Raw genomic sequence first — 22197 nt, 5'->3', positions numbered from 1 at the left:
AAATTTCGAGTGGGTTTTCTCCGGGTGCTCCAGTTTCCTCCCACAGTCCAAAGACATCCTGGTTAGTAGGTTAATTGGTCATTGTAAATTGTCTTGTGATTATGCTAGGGTTAAATAAGTGGGATGCTAGGCAGCACGACTCAAAGGACTAGAAAAAAAAATTCCCTGATGTCCAAGCCAAAAGCAGGGAACTGATTAACATTCCCAAATTCCCTGCTCTATCCTATATTATCATAAGTTACTTCACTGCCTGAAGAGTTTGAGCAAGGCACCAAATAAATTGCATTCTTTTCCTCTCAAGCTTGCCAATCTCAATTCTCCACTCCACCTCAATTAAACATTCGTGTGTCCATGACTCCAATGGTTCAAATTGATTTGCCACAGTTAGTACTGGACACTGACCTTTGGCTTCAAGTCTAACAGGGACTTATTTACAATCTGTAACTATTATAATTGAAGACCACTGCGCTCAAACAGGGCTTGACACGGGGCCTAAAATGCTGCATAATAATCTGGATTGGTGTCAAGTGAAGAATACAGAGGAGCTTTTCCATAGCATCTTCTTGGAAAATGGTTCAAACAAAACTAGTAACGACCTTTCTCCTCTCACAAATGAAACAGAACCGAACAATACACTGCAGATAAGATCAAAGATCAACTTTAACAATGCATAAATGAACAGCCACCACAAGCCCAAATAGAGGGCAAGTTGTATGATCTACTTAATTGTCTGTGACCAGTACAAAATATGGTCTCCTTTTAGCTTTAGGGGATTCAGTACCAGTGAAAGTGCAAGTCATGGTTGGACTACAGTATAATGCTTCAGGAAGTGAGCTGCTTTGGAGAGGTGCAATTGTAGACTGCCTTAAAACTTCACCTGTGAAATAAATCTGATTCCCCACCCCAAGAATTTTACATGCATTCCAAAATAATTAAAATCCTTTGAGGGACTTTATTTATTTATGGAGATACAGCGCTGAGCAAGCCGTTCCAGCTCTTTGAGCCGTGCTGCCCAGCAATCCCCTGATTTAGTCCTAGCCCAATCTCAGGACATTTTACAATGACCAATTGTACATCTTTGGACAGCAGGAGGAAACCACAGCACCCGGAGGAAATCTGTGCAGTCGAGGGAAGAACGTACAAACTCCTTACAGGCAGTGGCAGGAATTGAACCCGGGTTGCTGGTACAGTAAAGTGTTGTGCTGCCCAACTTGCCTCACAGCAGTACAAGAGTCTGACTAGCTACCAGTCACTTGGCATTTGCCAGGTCATTATTGTGATTTATGTTGTGTAGGGAAAAGGCCTTACACTAATTGGCAAGGAAATTGATTTAAATTAAGTTCTTAAAATCTAAAATGTGTAAAAATAATAAGAGTTGGTCAAGCCTGAACCTTCATATGAAGTGGAAGTGGAGTCCATTTGATCATATGGGATATGCACATGTAGATAGACCTAATGGCCAAGACACTGTAAAGCTACACTGAAAAGTGGTTTAACCTCACATATACTGGCTTATTGCATTAAATTGCAGCCTGAAAACAAAGTTAAAATGACACCAAGGATCAGCAAGCAAGCAAAATGCCAACGTCACATTACCAGAGGAGACCTCATATGAACAATGGGTATAATACAAGTCAGGAAACAAGGCAGAATGAATACTGGAAATGCAGATATTTCACACATTAAAAGAACTACCTATCACTCTTTTTCTTTCTCCCGCTTCCTTTTGCTTCCCCTGTGTTAACCAAGGAGGAAGAAATGAGCCAATCTGTATCTACCTTGAGCATGAACTAACCTGGTGACCACAAGCTCAAGTTTTACAAATTGGTCACAAATTACCTGCTTAAAACCTGCCATTTCTTTCCCATGGTTCCCCTTTGCTTACGAGTAACAGCTTGCCGATGCTCGCTTCTTTGATACTCATCTCCCCAACACCTCGCCCTACCACCCATCTTTCAATTATATTCCAATCAGATGAACACAAACCATCTCCATAAAAAGCAAACATCAAGCTATAACCACTTCTCTTCTTGGCAACTGTCTGAAACCAAGCCATTTTAACAGCAAATGGAAATTTCAAAAAAACAACTGCAGATGTTTGAAGTCTAAAGTAAAACCAGAAAATGCTGGGAAAACTCAGGAGGTCAGGCAATATGTGTAGAAAGAGAAACAATGTTAAGGCTTCATGACCCAAGTCCTTATTATTAAAACATTTCTGATCACCCAAATTCAGCTTTATGTGCCAATTACGGTTCTGCTCGCTGCTCAGCGATGTTTACTCAGTTCTGTGCTGAACTGAGGCTGAAGCTGTGGCCTGCTCTAAGCCTCTTGTCTATGGACTCACTTCCATTCTGAATGCTGTTTGCTTACTTTTATTATTTACACAATTTTCTCTCTCTCTCTCTGTACATTGGGTGCTTAATGGTCTTTTTGTTAAAGGGTTCTTTGGGGTTTCTTTGTTTTGTGGCTGCCTGTAAGGAGATGAATCTCAAGGTTGTATTATACTGTATATACATAATCTGAATGTTGAAACCCCCATCAAGCTAATGTTGACTGCTGCAGTACACTTCATTGTTCTGCTCTCTATGAACTCAAGGCCATTCAAAACGATGCCTATGTTCCAATATGCACCACTCACACATCTTCACCATACCCTCTGACCTACAGTGGCTTCCAGCTGAGAATACAAGAGTAGGCCGCAAGGCCAGTTAAATTGCTTTCACTTTTGAACAAGATTATACATAATCCTCTTCTTAAAAATCTATGCTATTGATCACCCTTCTAAACTTGATTCCATCTGTTTGATCTCAGCTTTGAATTCGTTATTCTTCTTTGCTTTTAAGCTGCTCCCCCCCCGCCATATTTGTTCAGCAGAGTTTCCATCACCAATGTTGTGCCAACTGGTCTATGGCAGCGGTCCCCAACCTTTTTTGCACCGTGAACCGGGGAGGGGTGTTCAAGTAGGGTTAAACTCACCTCAACATGTCTTTTACAGTTAGGGTTGCCAACTTTCTCACTCCCAAATAAGGGACAAGAGTAGCAGTCAAATATGGGACACTTGCATTTACCCTGAGAAAGACTACCATGACCATGAAGCCTTGCGTGGGCACCTGTGTACGCATGCGTGATGTGTGCACGTGACGTGAGCATGCGCGTACGTGCCGATTTTTTCCCACAAATCGGTTTTGGCTTAATCTTCCCGACTATACTGTACATACATTATTTCTACTTTATGTAGGCTGTGTATTTATCATATCATTCCTGCTTTTACTATATATTAGTGTTATTTCAGGTCTTATGTGTTACTTGGTATGATTTGGTAGGTTATTTTTTGGGTCTGGAACGCTCAAAAAATTTTCCCATATAAATTAAAGATAACTGCTTCTTCGCTTTACACCATTTCGGCATGAAAGGTTTCATAGGAACGCTCTACCTTAGCGGTGGAAATACAGGACAAGAGCGGTCCCGTATGGGACAAACCAATTTAGCCCAATATACAGGATGTCCTGGCAAATACGGGACAGTTGGCAACCCTATGTTCAAGTTCAACGCTGCGTGACAGAGAATGAGGAAAGGTACAGCTGACTCATAAGGTTTCCTCACAACCCGGTAGCACATGCTTTGCAGCCCGGTGGTTGGGGATCGCTCGTCTATGGAAGCTCTCTATCACCCTTCTTAAATACAGATAGGCAGCAAACAATCTACTAGTCCTCTCACATTTCACCTTTCACTGATAAACTACTAAATGGATGTTCAGGTAAAGCTTATGTTATGGTTGTCCGAGTAACAGAAATTCAACTTATAGAATTTAAAAATCAGTACCCAAAGGTCTGAAATAAAATTTGCTTTCATGGAATTTATTTTTTTAAAAACACTTCTGTTTTCAACTCACTTTTCTTGACATATGCACAGCTGACAAGGCTTCACATTATGGAAAATTGTGATCCAGGAAGTTTTCCTGGGAGGACACACGTAAAGCAAGGGTGGCTTTTATCTGAGTCTTTTCAGTTAAAAAGATTTTTCTTACTGCATGGCTTCAAGTTCATACAAAGTTTTAATTTTAGCAACCTTATCTTTGTTTCTAAATCTTTCCACGCCTGCATTCCTACCCATCCTTAATCTTCTCTATCTCAGAAGACGTTTATCTTCTGAGACACCTGTAATCTCCAACTAGGTGGTCTTGGGCATCTGCAAATCCAACTGCTCTCCTCTGGTTTCCATGGTCCTATGCTCTAGATCAGGGGTTCCCAACCTGGAGTTCATGGACCCTTCGCTTAATGGTATTGGACCATGACATCAAAAAATGTTAAGAACACCTGCTCTAGATTGTGTGCAGGGGTTACCAAACTGCAGTCCACCGACCCCTTGCTTAATAGTATTGGTCCACATCATAAAAAAAGGTTGGGAACCCATGTTCTAGAGTGTAGATTCTAGAGTATAGCGTTTCCCCCCCATGAAGCCCTCCATTTCTAATCTCCCCTTCTCATCAAAAAACCTCCATGATCAAGTTTTTGTATGAACTTCATCAGATGCTATTTGAAAGAATTCCTGCAAAATGCCTTTGATATTTGCCTGGGTTAGTGAAGAGGCATAAATAGTGATAGTCCCGTCCAATCAGGCACCACCTGCAAGAACATCCAACCGAAGGACATTTGCAAAGCAACTCATAAAAGAAAGCAGCAAATCTATACACCTATTCTGCATGTCATGGCAATTTCAAGTCCCGTGTTTATAGACCTCATATAGGAGAAAGTAAGTATTTATATTGAAAACTAAAACTAAACTACAATTCTCACACTTTAAAATTTGCCTTGTTTGTTTCTTTGCATTAACTGAAATTCGCAATACAATGTACTGGCAAATTCTAGCTTCTTTGTGCTCATGACTAAATCTCCTCCATGAGATTTTTATCTCCCTCAGGAATCAGCTACATAGTTGAACAGTGCATCACAGTTCTCTCATCTGGTCTTTTCAATAGCTGCCTGGGAGTACTCCAGACCTGAACATAGTTGCCTGTTGAAAAGTTGCCTCTGTGTGGGTAGGGCACAGACCATGTGTCCGGCTGAATTTTCATGCACTGACCACATATGACTGTAGAATAACAGATGTGAAGGGGATGTTTCTTACAGTGAGGAAATCTAGGACTAGAGGGCACAGCCTCAGAATCCATTAAAAATGGATGAGGAGGAAGTTCTTCAGCCAGACCGTGGTGAATCTATGGAACTTGTTGCTACAGGTGGCTGTGGAGGCCAAGTCATTGGGTATATTTAAGGCAAAGCTTGATTGATCAGGGCATGAAGGGATACGGGGAGAAGGCAGGAGATTGGGGATGGGAGGGAAATAGATCAGCCATGATGAAATGTCAGAGCAGACTTGATAGGCCAAATGGCCTAATTCTGCTTCTATATCTTATGGTCTTATATGGAGCAGTATGGATAGAGTCATATAGATATGCTACAAAGAAATGGGCCCTTCTGCACATTATGTCCAGCCAACAATCACTGCTAATCCCATTAGGTCCATATCCTTCGCTGCCTTGACTACTTCAGTGTCTATCTAAAGGTCCATTAAACAAAGAGGTTGTATCTGATTCCACAATCACCCACAGCAGGACATTCCAGATATCAACCCATCCCTGTGAAATGAAATTTTCCCCTTTAAACCTCCTTTCTTTCATCTTAAACCCAATGTTCTTTACTTTACCATTGGAAAAATAGTTTCTAACTATCTGTGCCTATATATCTTTATCAGGTTGGCCCTCAGCTTCCTGCACCTGGGGAAAACAAGCACAGCTATCCAATCTCTCCCCATGACTGAAATTCTCCAATCTAAAGAACATGAAGGAGAAGTTCCTCTGCACTCTCCCTGGCACAACCACATCCTTTCCATAGTGTGGAGACCAGAGCTGTAACTAACAACCCACACAGCCTTCCCCCCCCACCCAACCCGCCGTCCAGACTAACCAGTATTTGCAAAGTTGATAATGTGTCAAATTTTACAGGGCCTTGAAAAAGCATTCAGCTCCCAACTATTTGCACATTTTACACTCATTTTCTAAATTTAAAAATACATCGAAGTAGGATTTTTGAGCCAATCTACAAAACATTGTGCATCATGTCAAATCAAAAAAAAATTCCAAAATTTGTCAACAATTTACTAAAGATTAAAAAACAAAATTGTGAGGCTGAAAACATATTTATCCCCTTCGTAATCACTAGGCTAGCTTTCCTCAGGTGCAATAGATGCAATTTACTCTATTACCTTACCAACTCACCAAATTTGTTGATATGGAAAATTGGAGGATCACCTGTTTTGAATGAATTCATAAGAATAAATAACCCCCCTCTCTGTATGGTCCAACCGTATGGTAGATTTTCAACAGACCAAACTAAAACGAAGACAAAAGAGCATTCAAGGCAAGTCAGGGAGATGATAATAGAGAAGCACAAATCTGGGGAAGGATGCAAGAACATCTCAAAAGCCCTGAAGATACCTCAGGGCTCAGTGCAATCCATCGTGAAAAAGTGGAAAAAGATGAAACCACTACCACACTGCCAAGGTCAGGCTGCCCCTCAAAACTTTGTCATTGGAGAATGGCACTTCTGAGAGAGGCTGCTGTGATGCCAACAGTCACTCTGAGCGAGCTGCAGAAATCAGTGGCGGCAACTGGAGATGAAGCTCATGACTCCACAATCTCTAAGGCCTTGCACGAGAAGGGCATTTATGGATGCGTGGCAAGGAAGCAGCCTGACTAAAAAGAATAACATATCCTTGCCCATAAAGACTTTGAAAAAAGCATCACACAGAAGATATTGTAAAGCCATGGAAGGAGGGTGAGACTGAAGTGGAACTTTTTTGCCTCTGTACTAAAGGTTACGTGTAGCGTATATCTAAAAACACAACCATACGTAAAGTATGGTGGAGGTAGCATCATACTATGGGATGCTTTTCAGCAGCAGGGACAGGAAATCTGGTCAGGATTGATGGGAAGATGAATGTTATTAAATACAGAGAGATCCCAGATCCTTTCTGCTATCTTCTTCCTTCTGGGGAGGAAGTTCGTCTTTCAGCAGGACAACAATCGAAAGCACACTGCAAGAGCAACTATGGAATGGCTTCAAATGAAGAAAACTGATGCCCTTGAGTGATTCAATCAGAGCCTTGGCCTTAATCCAACCGAACATCTTTGGCAAGACCTCAAGATTGCTGCCCACCACCACTCCCCAACTAACCCGGCACAGCTTGAGCAATATTACAAGGAAGAATGGGCCAATCTTGGTCCATCAAGTTGTGCAAAGCTAATACAGGCGTATCCAAAAAGACTACTGGCTATAATAGCTGTGAGAGGTGGTTTAGCAAAGTACTGAGCAAAAGGGGGAAAAAGTAGTTTTGAACAACTGACATTTCAGTTTTTGAATTTTTCCTTTTTCATGCTGTACAATTTTTTGAGGTTCCACTGTGAAAAAAGGAGCATGTAATTCACAAATAAAAATTCTCAGTTAGATTGATCAAAATCCTTTCTATTGCCATTTAAGAAGAGAGGAAGGATCTTCCCACTGCTGCCTATTGATTCAATTTATCCACTAACATTCCACAAAGGTGGCAATCTTCCCTTGGTGGAGAACTATTAATGGATGGCACCTGGTCAAGAAATATTCTTAAAGGCAAAAGAACTTGGTGAAATCAATAGCAATTCTCTTTAAGTTTTAGATAGGAGAGCTGTGCTGGAGGAGGTGCTGGACCTGGTTTTAAAGAAGTCTGCATAAGCAAACTATAGTATCAGATAGAACTTACTCCTTGCTTACATCCTTTGAGCAAGCACGGAACATTTGTGAGGATCATCATCGTTAAGTGCCTTGTCGTATGACATCATTATTATGAGCCGTGTCGTTATGATGTGGGTGACCATGGTCTTTCCATGACGATTGCTCCTGGCAAATAACTTCTGTAGAAAAGTTTGCCATTGCCTTCTTCTGGGCAGTGTCTTTATAAGACAGGTGACCCCAGCCATTATTAATACACTTCAGAGATTGTCTGCCTGAAGTCAGTACCCGCATAACCAGCATTTGTGATGTGTACCGGCTGCTCACACGACCATCCACCACCTGCTCCCATGACTTCACATACCCTGACTGGGAGGCTAAGCAGGTGCTACGCCTTCCCAAGGCCGACCTGCAGGCTGGCAGAGGGAAGGAATGCCTTACACCTCCTTTGTAGAGACGTATCTCCACCCCGCCACTCAGAATAGCCTTGTACATAACACTACCAAGATAAAAAGGAGACAACTGCAGGTTCCAAGAACTCTCTCCCTTCTACTGGTACTTTGTGTATTTAATATTTCAGTAATATTTGAGTAATATTGTAAATACATTGTTTAATTAAGCATTCTTTGTTCATTGTTACAGTTTGTAATTCCAGAAAGTAATCGAAAAAGAAACATGGGAGCCAGGGAAACAGGTACTTGGTTTCTTTTCTTTAGTGAGGTGTGCACACATGACGTGACGTATGCCATTATGTAAACAAAGAATGCTTAATCAAACAATATTTTGGTCGCCTTACTACAGGAAGGATGTGGAAGCATTGGAAAGAGTACAGAGGAGATTTTCCAGGATGCTGCCTGGTTTAGAGAGTATGCATTATGATCAGAGATTAAGGGAGCTAGGGCTTTACTCTTTGGAGAGGAGGAGGATGAGAGGAGACATGATACAGGTGTACAAAACAATAAGAGGAATAGATAGGGTGGATAGCCAGCGCCTCTTCCCCAGGGCACCACTGCTCAATACAAGCGGACATGGCTTTAAGGTAAGGGGTGGGAAGTTCAAGGGGGATATTAGAGGAAAGTTTTTTACTCAGAGAGTGGTTGGTGCGTGGAATGCACTGCCTGAGTCAGTGGTGGAGGCAGATACACTAGTGAAGTTTAAGAGACTACTTGACTGGTATATGGAGGAATTTAAGGTGGGGGCTTATATGGGAGGGAGGGTTTGAGGGTCGGCACAACATCGTGGGCCGAAGGGCCTGTACTGTGCCGTACTATTCTATGTTAATATTTTTACAGAATTACTCAATTATTAAATACACTACAGGTACTGCTACCCAGCTGAAGATCATTATTAACATTGGGGTGCCAAATCTTCACTGCAGATAGACAGCACTGAACTCATGTGTGTGAATCTGCCGGCAAATCAACAGCAAGATTTAAACAGTCAAATGACGTACAGCATTTTCCAATAAACCAACAGCACAATCTGAACTCTATTCAAAACTAGATGCATGATGGGCAGACGTTCTTCCTTTCAGTTTGATCAAGTGTAAAAGCTGATTTAAACATTAACTATGAAAAATTCAAAACACTAACATTGTCCCACTTACAAATGATGGATCATGTACCTAGTTAATTTTGTTACTTCAACGATTTGTTTTTAAGATTAGTAAGGCTAACTACAAGTTGATGAAAATTCTCAAAAATGCGTGAATGGAGATTTTAACATACAACTTACGCTTTCACCTCAATGCTTACTTTTCTGAATTCTGCCACAAGGAACCTGATCTTACCTGACCAGTGAAAGGGAACACCCTTACAAAGAGAACAGTCAGTACAGAGACTGGGCAGCAAACTAATAAAAGAGCTTGCAATATCAAACATTTCGTCAGCCTCTTCTTTTGTGCTATCTGCTCTAAATGGGATTCATAGTTAATAACTGATGAAATATCAGTTACATAAAACTGATAGGAACCTGTGACTTGGCTACATTCAGCAAGTCTGTCATTTAGGTGATTGATTATTGTGACAAACTTTCTGGGCTTCCCTTACAATATTCAGACTTAGCTGTTGCTGCAAGCTCTGAGAATTCCTTCAGAGCTTATAAGTTTTCTAGATACTTAAGTATCTAGGGGAAGAAAAAAAATGATTCTCCTTCTCTCTCTTCATCCTACCGCACACCCCACCCTCCTTCACCCATCCAACTCTGTTCTACACCTTCCTTTCCATCAATATTCCCCAGCAAAGGAGCACAAAATCTACAAAAGAAGCATAACCTTGTTTTTGGATTTGAATCCCTGAAGAAAGAGGCATGACAAAATTGACCCCCCCCCAGGCAAAACTGGAATGAGAAGCAAGAATCCAAGAGCAGCACTATTGCATAAATATCCCAATACAAATGCCATGATGGAGAGTCAAATAAAACCAAATGAAGAAGAATTTTTCCATGCACTAATATATTTTATTATGTCCCAATCAATTTGAGGGATTGTTCAATTTACTGTTTTAAAAAGGCTTTACTTTTAGGGTGGGCATACTTCTTAAACCTTTAATTTCACCCATAAAATATATCAACAAGTTCTTTGCGCTTATTGTGAATTTTTCATGCTGCACTGGATCCGGATTAACAATTATTTTGTTCTCCTTTACACTGACGAACAACATTAAACCATCTTGAATCTTGAAGTGTGTACAGGTGTCCCCCGCTTTACGAAAGTTCGCTTTTATGAAGGACCTACATTAGTACCTGTTTTCACTAACCAAAAGAAATCCAAAGAGAATTTTTGCTTTTACGAAAAAAAAAGGCACCCGCTTTAAACTTGTGCTTACCCTGAGAAAGACTACCTTGAGTACGAAGCCTTGCGCAGGCAGGTATGTGCGCATGCGTGTACGTGCTGATTTTTTTTCTACAAATCGGTTTTTGCTAAATCTTCCCGATTCTGGTAAGTGAAACTACACTGTACATACATTATTTCTACTTTATATGGGTTGTGTATTTATCACATCATTACTGCTTTTACTATATGTTATTGTTATTTTAGGTTTTACGTGCTATTTGGTATGATTTGGTAGGTTATTTTTTGGGTCTGGGAACGCTCAAAAATTTTCCCATATAAATTAATGGTAATTGCTTCTTCGCTTTATGCCATTTCGGTTTACGAACGGTTTCATAGGAACACACTACTTTCGGATAGCGGGGGAACCCTGTATTTAGAAAATGTGCAACAGTGCAGTCTGGCCAATGGCACACATTCATTTAAAAAAGATATCCAACTCATGGTAGCATTAAAATCTTGAATAAAATCATATTTAAGGGAAATTTTTTTTGTTCTGTTTGCCTTTGAGCAATGCATCGTAAACAAAGGCACAAAAGGAAAATTTTAAAAATGAACACAAAAATAATTAAATTGAATAAAATTGCAGTTGTCCGTTTCTGGAAATGTAGAAGCATTCAAACAATATTTAACATTGAGTTCGAATGCAGACATGGATTTCCCCAGCAGCTTCTGAACAAAGCAAAAATTTGTTTGAAAGAAAACAAAAAATGTTTTTGAAGAAAACAATACCAGTGAAGGTTTTTTTCTCTCTCACGCGCTTGACCTACCTGTTTTGGGATCCACATCTGCTGGTAAGTGTGGTGGAGGGTTACCTGGCGTGAAATGTTCATTGCTGTACGTTATCAGCGGCGTTAGCGGGTGAACGTGGTGAGGGTGCTGCACAACAGGTACTTTGTTAGACTGTCAAGAGAAAAATAGGAAAGATAGTGTGTTAGACAAGAGTAGCCATCCAATAAATCATGACCAGATTAATGGCACCAGGCCGAATCCAGAATGGCGGTGAGGGGAGATGGGGGAGGGAACACATATTTAACAGCCTTCTGCTAATCCTCCAACAAAAGTACTTGAACAGATTAGGTGGTGCCAAAAACCAAGAGACCTGTATGAGATAAATGGTTCTGAGTCAGATTTTATTTTAACATGTTATCAGTTAAAAGAATTAGAATAAAGGAATGCAATTTGAATGACGTATAAAGCAACCGTGCCTGTTCGTATTTATTAATCAAGTTTTGATTTCTTAGCAAACATATCAGTATCAGGTTTGACATCTCAGGAAAAATGTTGTGAAATTTGTTACTTTTGCGACAGCAGTATAATGGAATACATAATATAGAAGACTATAAATAGGATGTATTGTACAGAAGTCTGAGGCACATATATATGGCTAGGGTGCCTAAGACTTTTGCGCAGTACTGTATTTGGAGTGGACAGCGAGTTTGTAAATCTGGTGGGGGGGCGGCGAGGGTGAAGCGCCACAGGAGGAGTGTGGGGCAGGTGGCAGAGGAGTGCCAGGGCAGGGTGGGGGAGAGGTGGCGTGGGTGCAGGCACACCCAGCCCTGGCAAGGTTATTAGATTGAAAACAATTGGTTTACTGATCATTAGCGAATGACTCTCTGGTGCTTCTCGTTCCCTCCCCTCTCCCTTCCCCTTTTCCCAACCATGATTCCCCTCTCACTGTCCCTTTTTCCCACTCTCAGTCCACAATAGAGACTCAGACCAGAATCAGGTTTATCATCATTCACATGTGTCATGAAATTTGCTTCCCTCCCCCCCCCCCCCATAAACAGCAGTAGTGCAGTGCAATACATAAAATTATGCAGTACTGTGCAAAAGTCTTAGGCACCCTAGCTCTATATATGTGCCTAAGAATTTTGCACAGTACTATAGTACTGTAAAATATATAAATTAAGTAGTGCAAAAAGGAAAGAAAAACACAGTGAGATAGTAAACATACTCTATTTTACATCACAAATAAAACCCATTAAACAGGAACCACCTTATACTAAGGGAATTAAGAGTCCAAAAGGTTATCCAAGGTAGAAAAAAATGATTAAAATACCAGCCCTTCTACAATGATATACAACTAATAAAATAGTTGAAAAGCCCAATGTGTTTCCTCTTGCCACTTAACTGGGTTTATGAATTTCCAGGAGAATCAAAATACCCGGTCTTTTGTCTATTTTGTTTAATCCAATTGAACTTGCCCACGATACTCTTACATACTGTTACAGATAGAGTAGGTAATTTTGTACAAGATCCAATTCACCCAAAACATAAATATGACCATAAAATCACAAGAACTGTACTTCATGCAACACTGCATTAGATCAAATTAATTCTAATAAATCAAACTTACTACAGCGCAAAATTAATGCATACACACACAAGTGAGGATTGGAGACAGACGCTATTCAGAAAAAAAAGTTAATGGCTTATAGTATCATCAAGTCTGCTTTATTAGTGGGATGTAGAGTCTTTACGTTACACGCATAATCTAATGACAGTGAGTATGTAATTCAAATTCACCCCTTTTACTACTCGGGGCTGAGAGTCTGACAACATAATTAAAGATTCAGAGTAAAAGTGACAATGTCAACACTTTATGCCATGTTTTACCAGACCACGCCATCTGCCCATCAACAGCCAGAATAGATTACTATTTCTGGGACCCCACCAAAGACATTAACACAATACTGCATTCTATTTAAGAGGCTGAAGGGTATACATTTGAATAAAAGTTTTAAGATAATTGTCAAACATGAAACCATAATGGCATTAAATTATTGGGTCCTACTTTAGTTACACAGAACACCAAGTGTGCAAAATGTCATTTTCAAAGCTGCTCAGAAAGTTCCGCATGTTTTCAAGACATGACTGATGTATAGGATTTGCAGGACTAATATTGTTACGACTTGATAATGACCAGCAGCCACCACAAACTCCCTTTGCTTGGGAAAAAAGACAGATTAGCTTCCCATTGAAACAAATGACATGCAAACCCTTGAACTTCAGCATGAAGATTTCATCGCGATGCCACGAGGCATTTTAGGCAGTGGAATCACAATTGCCTGCTTTTCAGCAGAAGGCTTTGTCCACTGGCATCATCTGCTTCCTTTAAATCTATGCCTTGGAAAGAATTTGATACAAAATTCTGTGAGCAAACAGCAGGAGGCTACAGATAGTTATTTACTGTCTCCAGTCTCTCATGTTTCTAATTGGCGCCTGCAACTGTACTAATGAGTAACAGGACACATGGACAATGCAGAGTAGATGGTGATTCACGTTCTTCCCCTTCATCAACAAACTAATTTTAATTGCAATGAAACATTTACTGACAAACAAAAGTCAATTAGGGCCCTACACAATCCAACTGCAGCACATCTCATCTGAGAGATTCTTTTCATCTGCACCACTTTTCCTTTCAAAAAATCTACATTTAGGCTCACATTTTTAGTCAGACAAGACAGCTTTAATTCATCGAGATTACACACACACACACAAAACATTTACCTCCTTTGCAAAGATCACAGTTCTAATGTAGGTCAAAGGACTTGGATTATTTCCTAAGGTTGTGGTGAACAGAAGAAGAATTTCAGCCATCCAGCTTCTACGACGGCACCAGGACCTGATCTGATACAACCTATAAACCAAACCACCCACTGATGAGACAGGAATTGATCCGAGTCCCTTTTGAATACCTTGCCAGAGTTCAAAAGTCAATTAGTCCAAGAGAGAAAAGTGCCTTGAGCCAAGTTCAACACATGCCTGTATTTTTTAAGCTGATAAATAATGACTCAGTTTCTTTGTTTGAGCACAAAATACCCCTGTATAGCCATGTCATTGATTCACTGTTATCACCTTAAAGAGTTAGATCGTCTTCCTCGGACCACCAGCATTGCTATAAACAAGAAACCTGGCAAAATGATCTACAAATCAAAGGAAGACATTTTTCATATTACTCCTGTGTTACGCCCCAGTATCTTTGCTTGTACACTGGTAACTCACAATCAGAATTTGACTGCCCACTCAACAGCACTAAGTAACCAATTTCATTCGAGACCAAAAGAATAATTGAGAGGAGAGTCAGATCGAACTAGATAGAGACAATCTCCTTTTGTTTTGATTAAAAGGTGTAATATTGGGCACTGCCCATTATGGTCAGCTTCTTTCAACAGCACTAAAATTGCTGGTATGGAGGATTCAAAGAGCGTGCATTTCAATATCAAGAAAGCTAACGAAGAACAAAAAAAGTAGAAGATTGAGGGAAGATTTGATAGAGGTATACAAAATTATGAGGGTGTAGATAGGGTAAATGCAAGCAGGCATTTTTCACTGACGTTGGGTGGGACTACAGCCAGAGGTCATGGGTTGAGGGTGAAAGGTGAAAAGCATAAGTGGCACAAGAGGGGAAACTTCTTTGCGATAGTGTAGAACAAGCTGCCAGCACATATGGTGCACGCAAGCTCAATTTCAACATTTAAGCCAAGTATGAATAGGTACATGGACAGTAGGGGTATGGAGGGCTATGATCCTGGTGCAGGCTGATGGGAGTAGGCAGTGTAATTGGTTTCAGCATGGACTAGATGGGCCAAAGGGCCAGTTTCTGTGCCGTACTTTTCTCTAACTTTTCTATAAAAAGTTATTAAGTATTTCAAAACCAACATAATACGATAGACAGCTCCCAAAAACATTCTAAATCTTCCTGATAAGTAAGTTACTACAAAGAGAGAAAAAAAAAGAGAAGAGAGAGAAAAAAGTTTGGGGGAAACCAAAGAGGGAGAAAGAAAAAGCAGAGGGAGAGAAAACACAACAAGAGGAGCTGAACAGTATTGGTATGAACTTACATTCATTTAAAGAAAATATATTTAGCACTGTACATTCAGAGGAATCTATTTCCTGTGGGCATACTTAGCAAATTTATAGAACAGTAACTGTAAACAGCATCAATGAACAACAAACAGTGTAAATGCAGATATAAATAAATAGGAATAAATAACGATCACAAAATAACAAGAGTCCTTAAAGAGGTCACTGGTTGTGGGAATACCAGAAATAGAATGACTGTAGTTTTCCCCTTTTATACAACAGTCTGAGGGGTAGTAACTGTTCCTGAACCTGGTGGAGTAAGTCTTGAGGCTCTTTTACCTTCTGCCTGGTGGCAGCAGCAAGAAATGAGCACAGCCTGTGTGGTGGGAATCTCTGATGATGGATGCTGCTTTTCTACGGCAATGTTTCATGTAGATTTGCTCAATGGGGCCCAGATCTTGAGGTTTACTTAGTTTTGAGGGGGCGATGGTATTAAATGCTGAGCTGTAATCAATAAATAGTGTGGCCCAAGTGACTCGTGCTCACAAGTTGGTCCCAGGTTTATTTGCACTTTAAAATCCATTTGCTAATAAAGAGTCAGGTGTTACACGCATCTTGTAGAGTAAATAACAATTCAAGGCAGAAACAAGCTGTTAGCACAAAGCGACTCTTCAAACCCCATCATCAATCGTGCTAATAAACAAAGACTGAAAAGTGGACGACAGGGTAGCAGAATTTGCTCAAGAGCAAACATCCCAATTTGTATGAGTGAATTAAACTCAGAGTACATCAGAGGTGCACCCAAATCACAGGACTGTGAAACTCTATCTCAAAATAAGTCTATTTATGGGATAAGTCAGAGATGGAGGATGCTCATCGCTGCCCTAAACACCAGCGGAATAACAGGCAGTAAGTACAGGATAAACGTCATCGAAGTAAACAAAACAGAACCTTACAGGGACCACTGACCTCCCTGCTTTTTTTTTTAAATTTGCAATTTAGAAAATGTATTTTATTTGATAATTAGGCATCTTTTTTGCTATTTCAAAATAATAGAATGGAATGATTTATATTTCTTTACATCTTTCTAGAAATACTTTCAAACTACTAATAATTCTTCAGACGAATTCAGAGTCCTCTTTAGCATAACCGATTACCAGTGACGTCCAATAACAGAAGAATCAGTAATAGTAAGGAAAAATCTTAAGGCAGTTACAAGTAGAGTTAAAATGACAGGATTCAGTGAATTCTACTAACTTGTTAGTAACTGTATTGATTTTAATTCCGTTTCTTACACCACCTCCCCAAACAGACCATCAGTGCCTAAAGTAACAGCCTGGTTTGTAAATAGAAACACTGAGGCATCACTGACACAGAGTCTTAAATCACCCATCACCAGCTGAATTCAGTAGCAAGCAATACATCTGAACTAAAAATGACTCGTGCAGCTAGCAGTGCACAAAAAGAAATCCAAAGTAAGAGTTTATTTTGATAATTAATCCTTCCCAATTCCTGAAGGTTTTAATTTTGTGCCTTCAAGAACGAAGTGGCACAGGGCCAGCTAATTTTTGACTGAAAATGTCGATAGTAAAATAGGAAGGAAAATGGCAATACACACCGAAGATTTAAAAATCATGACTTGTTATGAGACCCACTAGATAAGATAAAGCAGACACTTCATATCACAGCTTTAAGTGGGCAGGCAATGAGAGACCATATATTTATTTTTGGAAGAGAGTAGAGAAAAAAAGATAAAGTTATGGCCCCACTTAAGTTAAGAAATGAACTTCAAAAACTTGTAGCTGAACTACTGACAAGACAGTAAAAATTGCAGAAAATACTGATTTCTTAATAATTGTCATCGTTTCGCTAGAAGGATGCACACAAGTTCTTGGACAGATAAAGCAGCTTAAATTACATAACCATTCTTGTTTGTACTTACCTTTAAATATTTAGTGGAATGTTTTAGCTTATAACTATTCTCTCCCTTAATGAACTGCAAGTCCAAGGACATTGAATGGTTTGGATTACAGCATCTGCTGCAGAAAACGGGTGAGTTTGGATTTGCATCAAGTGGGCAGAGGGCAAGGTATGGGAGTGGCTGAGAGGTGGACAGACACCTTGGGAATGATTGGGAGAGAGGACCAATTGCAAGATTTATTTTTGTGCCTAAGACTTTTATAGAGGCCAGAGACTGTGGGATCCACAGTGTTGTTGATGAGGTAGGAATTGGGAAGAAATTTTTATACATATACACATTCTCTAATAGATGACAATTCTAACTTGCAGAAACCTCGGAGGGGTTGATGCTCCATGTGGACACGACTTCTAAGGTCTTTGAAAAGAGCATCAATATTGAATGGGCAATTTTAAAATTATAATTGTTGGCAGATTTTGCGGTAAAATTTTGATTATATCGTGCTCGAATTTTATCCACAGCGTTCAATCCGACGTTTGTCTATTTTCACATGGAAATAACAAACCCTGTGTTACCAGCAACTCCCTTCTGAAAGATGACAAGTACACATATAAAATTTGAATTGCTCGATACTGATTTTGCAACCTTGGCCTCCAATAGTCACAGTAATGTTTTTTCTTCCACCCCATTTTTCTCCAGGGTATCCCCTCACCCCATCACGTGTCCTTGGAGATCATACCACTTGTCTCCCTGCAGTCATTGTTTTTTCTTCTACAAGTATAGCAAACAATTAGCTACAACCAGTGAGAAACCACACAAGATCTCCATATCACTATTGCCGATTTAAGACTGTTACTTGGGATTTACATGAAGGAAAGAGGATGTTAGAATATTAGGCTGTTGCCAAGGGAGGAAGTGTAGGAAATGCCTGGGGGAAGTGGGTCTGTCCGTCAAACAGAGGTAGTAGGCAGGCTGTGAAGGAAACTCCTCCTCTTCGACCACCGCTCAGCACTTTACCCAGGAAACTCTACCGTCAACCTCTGACCTTTCAAGTGTATTTAAGCGTCACATTCCAAATAATGTGCAGTGGGAGATGTTTCACCAGGGTGGAGCATGCATAACATTCACAGTCAGGAATGTGACAGTCAAAGACTGATTGAACACTCATAATCTTTCCCTGCTTTAAGAAAAAAAAGATTGGTAACCCGGGAGAAATGAAAGCTTCCCATTCACCTCTGATGTCATTAATCAAGAAGCAGGCAAAACAAACTGGAACTGCTACGACCATCATTCTAGTCTGTCCCTTCTACTGAATGCACCCTATTGCGTTCACCGCACTCCTCTGCAGCGGAAGAAAGGCTGGGTCTGAAAAGTGCATTTGTACTCAAAAGTATAATAAAAACAAAAGCAGCTATACAAGGAGGTTTGTCAGTCTGCCTTCCCTGGGCTCCAGGCTAATTCTGGCAAGTCCTTAGCTTTGCTCAAATTACTCGCCCTGAGCTCGGTATACTGAGGCATGGCTTACTTTCGAAAAGGTACTAATCTTAATGATCTGCCACACTCGAGTCTCTTATTGCAGAAGTCTGCTCTCTATTAACTCCTTAATTGTTGCACGGTTGTGTACCAACTGCAATTCTGAAAGGGCAGGGAGATCGTCATTAAAATAAAATCTATTAATAGTTAAATTTTCTTTGGCAACCCTCACTCAATAACTCTCCACACAAACAAATGTTGAAAGGTTTGCTAAATGACAATATTTAAATCCATGCATTCTTTCAATATTTTCTTTACATTGTCCAAACAGCAGAGAAAAAAATCCTTCACACCTGAGTAAGCATTTTCTCCCAAATCTACTTTTCCTATTCTTATTTATACAGTGGTCTGCGCCCTTTCACAGTATTATAGAGCTCATTCTGGCCAAGGTCTTGCCCTTTGTTAGTGGGCTATTGTTCCCAAGGACAAGGCCTTCATTGACTAGTCAAACTCTCCTGCTCAGGAAGAGGCCTCTCGTCTCCTCCAACAAACGATGACAGGACCACTGACACGACAGCAGACCAAGACAATACCACACGACCAAGCAGCACAAAACTGCTCCCGAATGCTCTCACGTATTTCCAAACTATTTCAGCTGTCAAGAAAGAAAGACCACTTTCTGGCCACCCAATTGCTGCAATTGTATTAGCAAAACCAAACTAAAATCATGCTCTGGGGCCTATTATCCTCTGGAGGCATGTGGTGGAGAACTACTGCTATTAAACACATTTAAAGTTAACCGTTAATTGCTCAATTACACCACTTCCTAGCACATTCTAGTCACTAAACGATCCGAGTTTCAGAAAAACAGCCACCCTTGTGGGTTGCATTCTCAGTTAACACCCTGGCATTTTGCAAAACTTTCCCACCAAATAACTATTCAGTGAAGTCAGCCTTTCAAGGGACAAATACATAAATCAAAACTCCTCATCCCTAGCTCAGTTCTTTCCATTGCTCCCAGAATGAGAGAGCAAAAAAAGAACTGCAGGCAATTTAACCAGTTGTACTTTAAAAATCATTGTTTGGGTTATTTCCAAATAGCCATCTAATAAACTCCTAACGAATGCTATAACTGGCAAAGGAAAATAGGAAAATGAAATCCCCGTTTTTGGGCTTGAAGAAGAAGGGTGTGTGGACCTGCAATTAAAGATGTGAATGGGACTTGTAAAGTGAAATATCTCTGATTGTCGGCTAAATGACCAGTGAACAAAAGACAAAGAAAATGGGGCAAATGATGAAAAAGGAAGCTGACAAAACGATGGATTAACATGTCACATTATAGTACATTAAATAATGCTTGAGAATATTTGAGTTACGCTCACTGCAGCATACATTCCATTGGGCATGCAATGGCTTACTGAAAGGAGTCCTTTATCCCCAATTGCTTTAAGTAATTCTACTCATTTTACACATACTATGGTCCTTTATAAGTCCAAGTCATACAAAAAATAAGACACATTTCGAAGACCTATGCTTCGCAGCTTCCTCCACTACCATGTCACCCATAAACAAAACATGCACATAATTAGAAAAAAAATGTATTATAATTAGAATCAGGCCACTTGTCCATGTAAGCCCCCTTTTAGAATTTTAAATTTGTTTTTGACCACCCTTATTTATTCTATTAATATTTATCTTGAAAGAATTCCCACACTTAAGCTGCTAAATTACCTACACACTGTATTTTAATACGTGCTATTTGGTACTTAACAAGTCTTGGATAAATCTTAATTTACACATTCATTTATTCTAAGCGGCCGTCTAAAGCGCAGAATATTTTATTTGTAGTGGATTTATTTTGACGGTTATTGGTTTATTTCCGTTTGATAACACTGAGCTTGGGGGCAGAAAGGTTACAGCTTCCAAAGCAGTCACTATTTCTTACAATGCACATATGCTTATTGAGAGGAGCCTTGAGCAGAAGTGGAATCAATTTGCACTTACAAGAGTTCAGTCGAACATTTCACAGAGTAGGCAGCACAATGACTGAACTCTGTGTAGGACGCATGAGCCAGACTGGACAAGTAGTTAAAGGAAAGTTAACTGACAGGCTATGATCGATTGGTGTTTCAGGTTGACAAATTCCAGCAGAACAAGACATCTGCCAGGCATGTGACCCGGTAAATAGCGGCAGCAAAGCTCAAATCCAAATATCCATTCAGTATAAACTTAAAAAAAAAGCATTCGTGTGCGAGCTGGAAAAAAAGTGAGCCACAGAAAGGGAGACCATTAGACAATTTCAGATATTGTCAATAAAGGATTCTTTTTTACTTGAAAAGGTTTTGAAGACATATGGAAAATGACGGCAGCACCTTTGTGTCCATCGTTTTGCCTACAGAACTTGGTAACATTAATGTGGCTTCAATCAGCAAAATTACAATATTGAGTGATTAAGCAACAAATATAATTGAGCCCTCTTAATGGGGGAGACCGGGACAGAGAACAAAGTGTTTCCTATACCCAACTATTACCAAGAAATTTTGAGTGGCAATCAACTACATATTGGAAGTGCCAGAAACCGAGCCATCAATTGTTCTTTAGCAGGTTTCGCCTTACAAGAAGAGATTGAGGAATTTATTTTCTTGCATTTTGTCAGAAGCGCATACACTAAAGTCAAGGTGAAGCCTGTTTGGCTGTGATCAGAGGTTAAATTGGTTAAACTGTTACCACTACCATTATCAGTCAGTCAGTCTCTGAGACTTTCAGCTTTGCAAAACTGAGCTAAAATATTCCTTACCAACTACAAATCTTGCAATTAAAATAGATTGGGATTAAAATTGGCCGTCAGGTAAACATTCCCTCTCAGGTATCAAGATAGTTTCACCATCTGTGATGCATTTTTCTAGATTTAAAAAAATATATACTCAGGTAACAGCTTAAACAGCATGGATGAAATGGGAGAGGGAACAAATTGGTGCCAAGACACTTTAAAATGTTGCAGGAAAATTAATACTTTACAAGGCAAATTTAGGTTTTGAATATATTATAAACACAGTATTTGAAGTGGTTAAAATATTTTGTTCTTATCCCCACTGAAGGAAATTCATACAATCTCAAATACCGACTTTTCTCTACAATTTTGGGCACCAACTACCAAGTCATCATATATAATTGATGTTTAACCAATTCACATGACTGTTTAACATTTACTGCAAGTCGTCCCTAAGCGGACTTCACGTCTGTGTAATTGTTATTCAAATAATAGTCAATGCCATATATGTCGTTAATTCCATTAACCAGAATATACAAGTGCTTTGTGGCTTAATTACATTGCGAGTAGGTGGGTGCGGAAGCTCACTTAACATTTATCAGGGAAAAAAATAAAAATTTCTGTCTTAAAGTGC

The 22197-nt window shown here is 39.8% G+C and overlaps 1 protein-coding gene across 32 annotated transcripts in view; it reads right to left on the bottom strand.

Moving 5' to 3' along the window:
- tcf7l2 (transcription factor 7 like 2) overlaps positions 1-22197 on the bottom strand; it is a 192187-nt gene that overhangs the window by 26997 nt on the left and 142993 nt on the right. For all 32 annotated transcript variants that reach the window (XM_063071946.1, XM_063071948.1, XM_063071951.1 and 29 more), the window contains one exon: positions 11364-11496. In XM_063071946.1, the coding sequence (XP_062928016.1) occupies positions 11364-11496 (133 nt within the window). The remainder of the gene's footprint in view (positions 1-11363; positions 11497-22197) is intronic.

The sequence above is a fragment of the Mobula hypostoma genome, chromosome 19, assembly GCF_963921235.1.
Source record: "Mobula hypostoma chromosome 19, sMobHyp1.1, whole genome shotgun sequence".
NCBI classification, from domain to species: domain Eukaryota; kingdom Metazoa; phylum Chordata; class Chondrichthyes; order Myliobatiformes; family Myliobatidae; genus Mobula; species Mobula hypostoma.
Note: the sequence above shows the minus strand (reverse complement) of the source record. Positions and strands in the feature narration are given on the sequence as shown.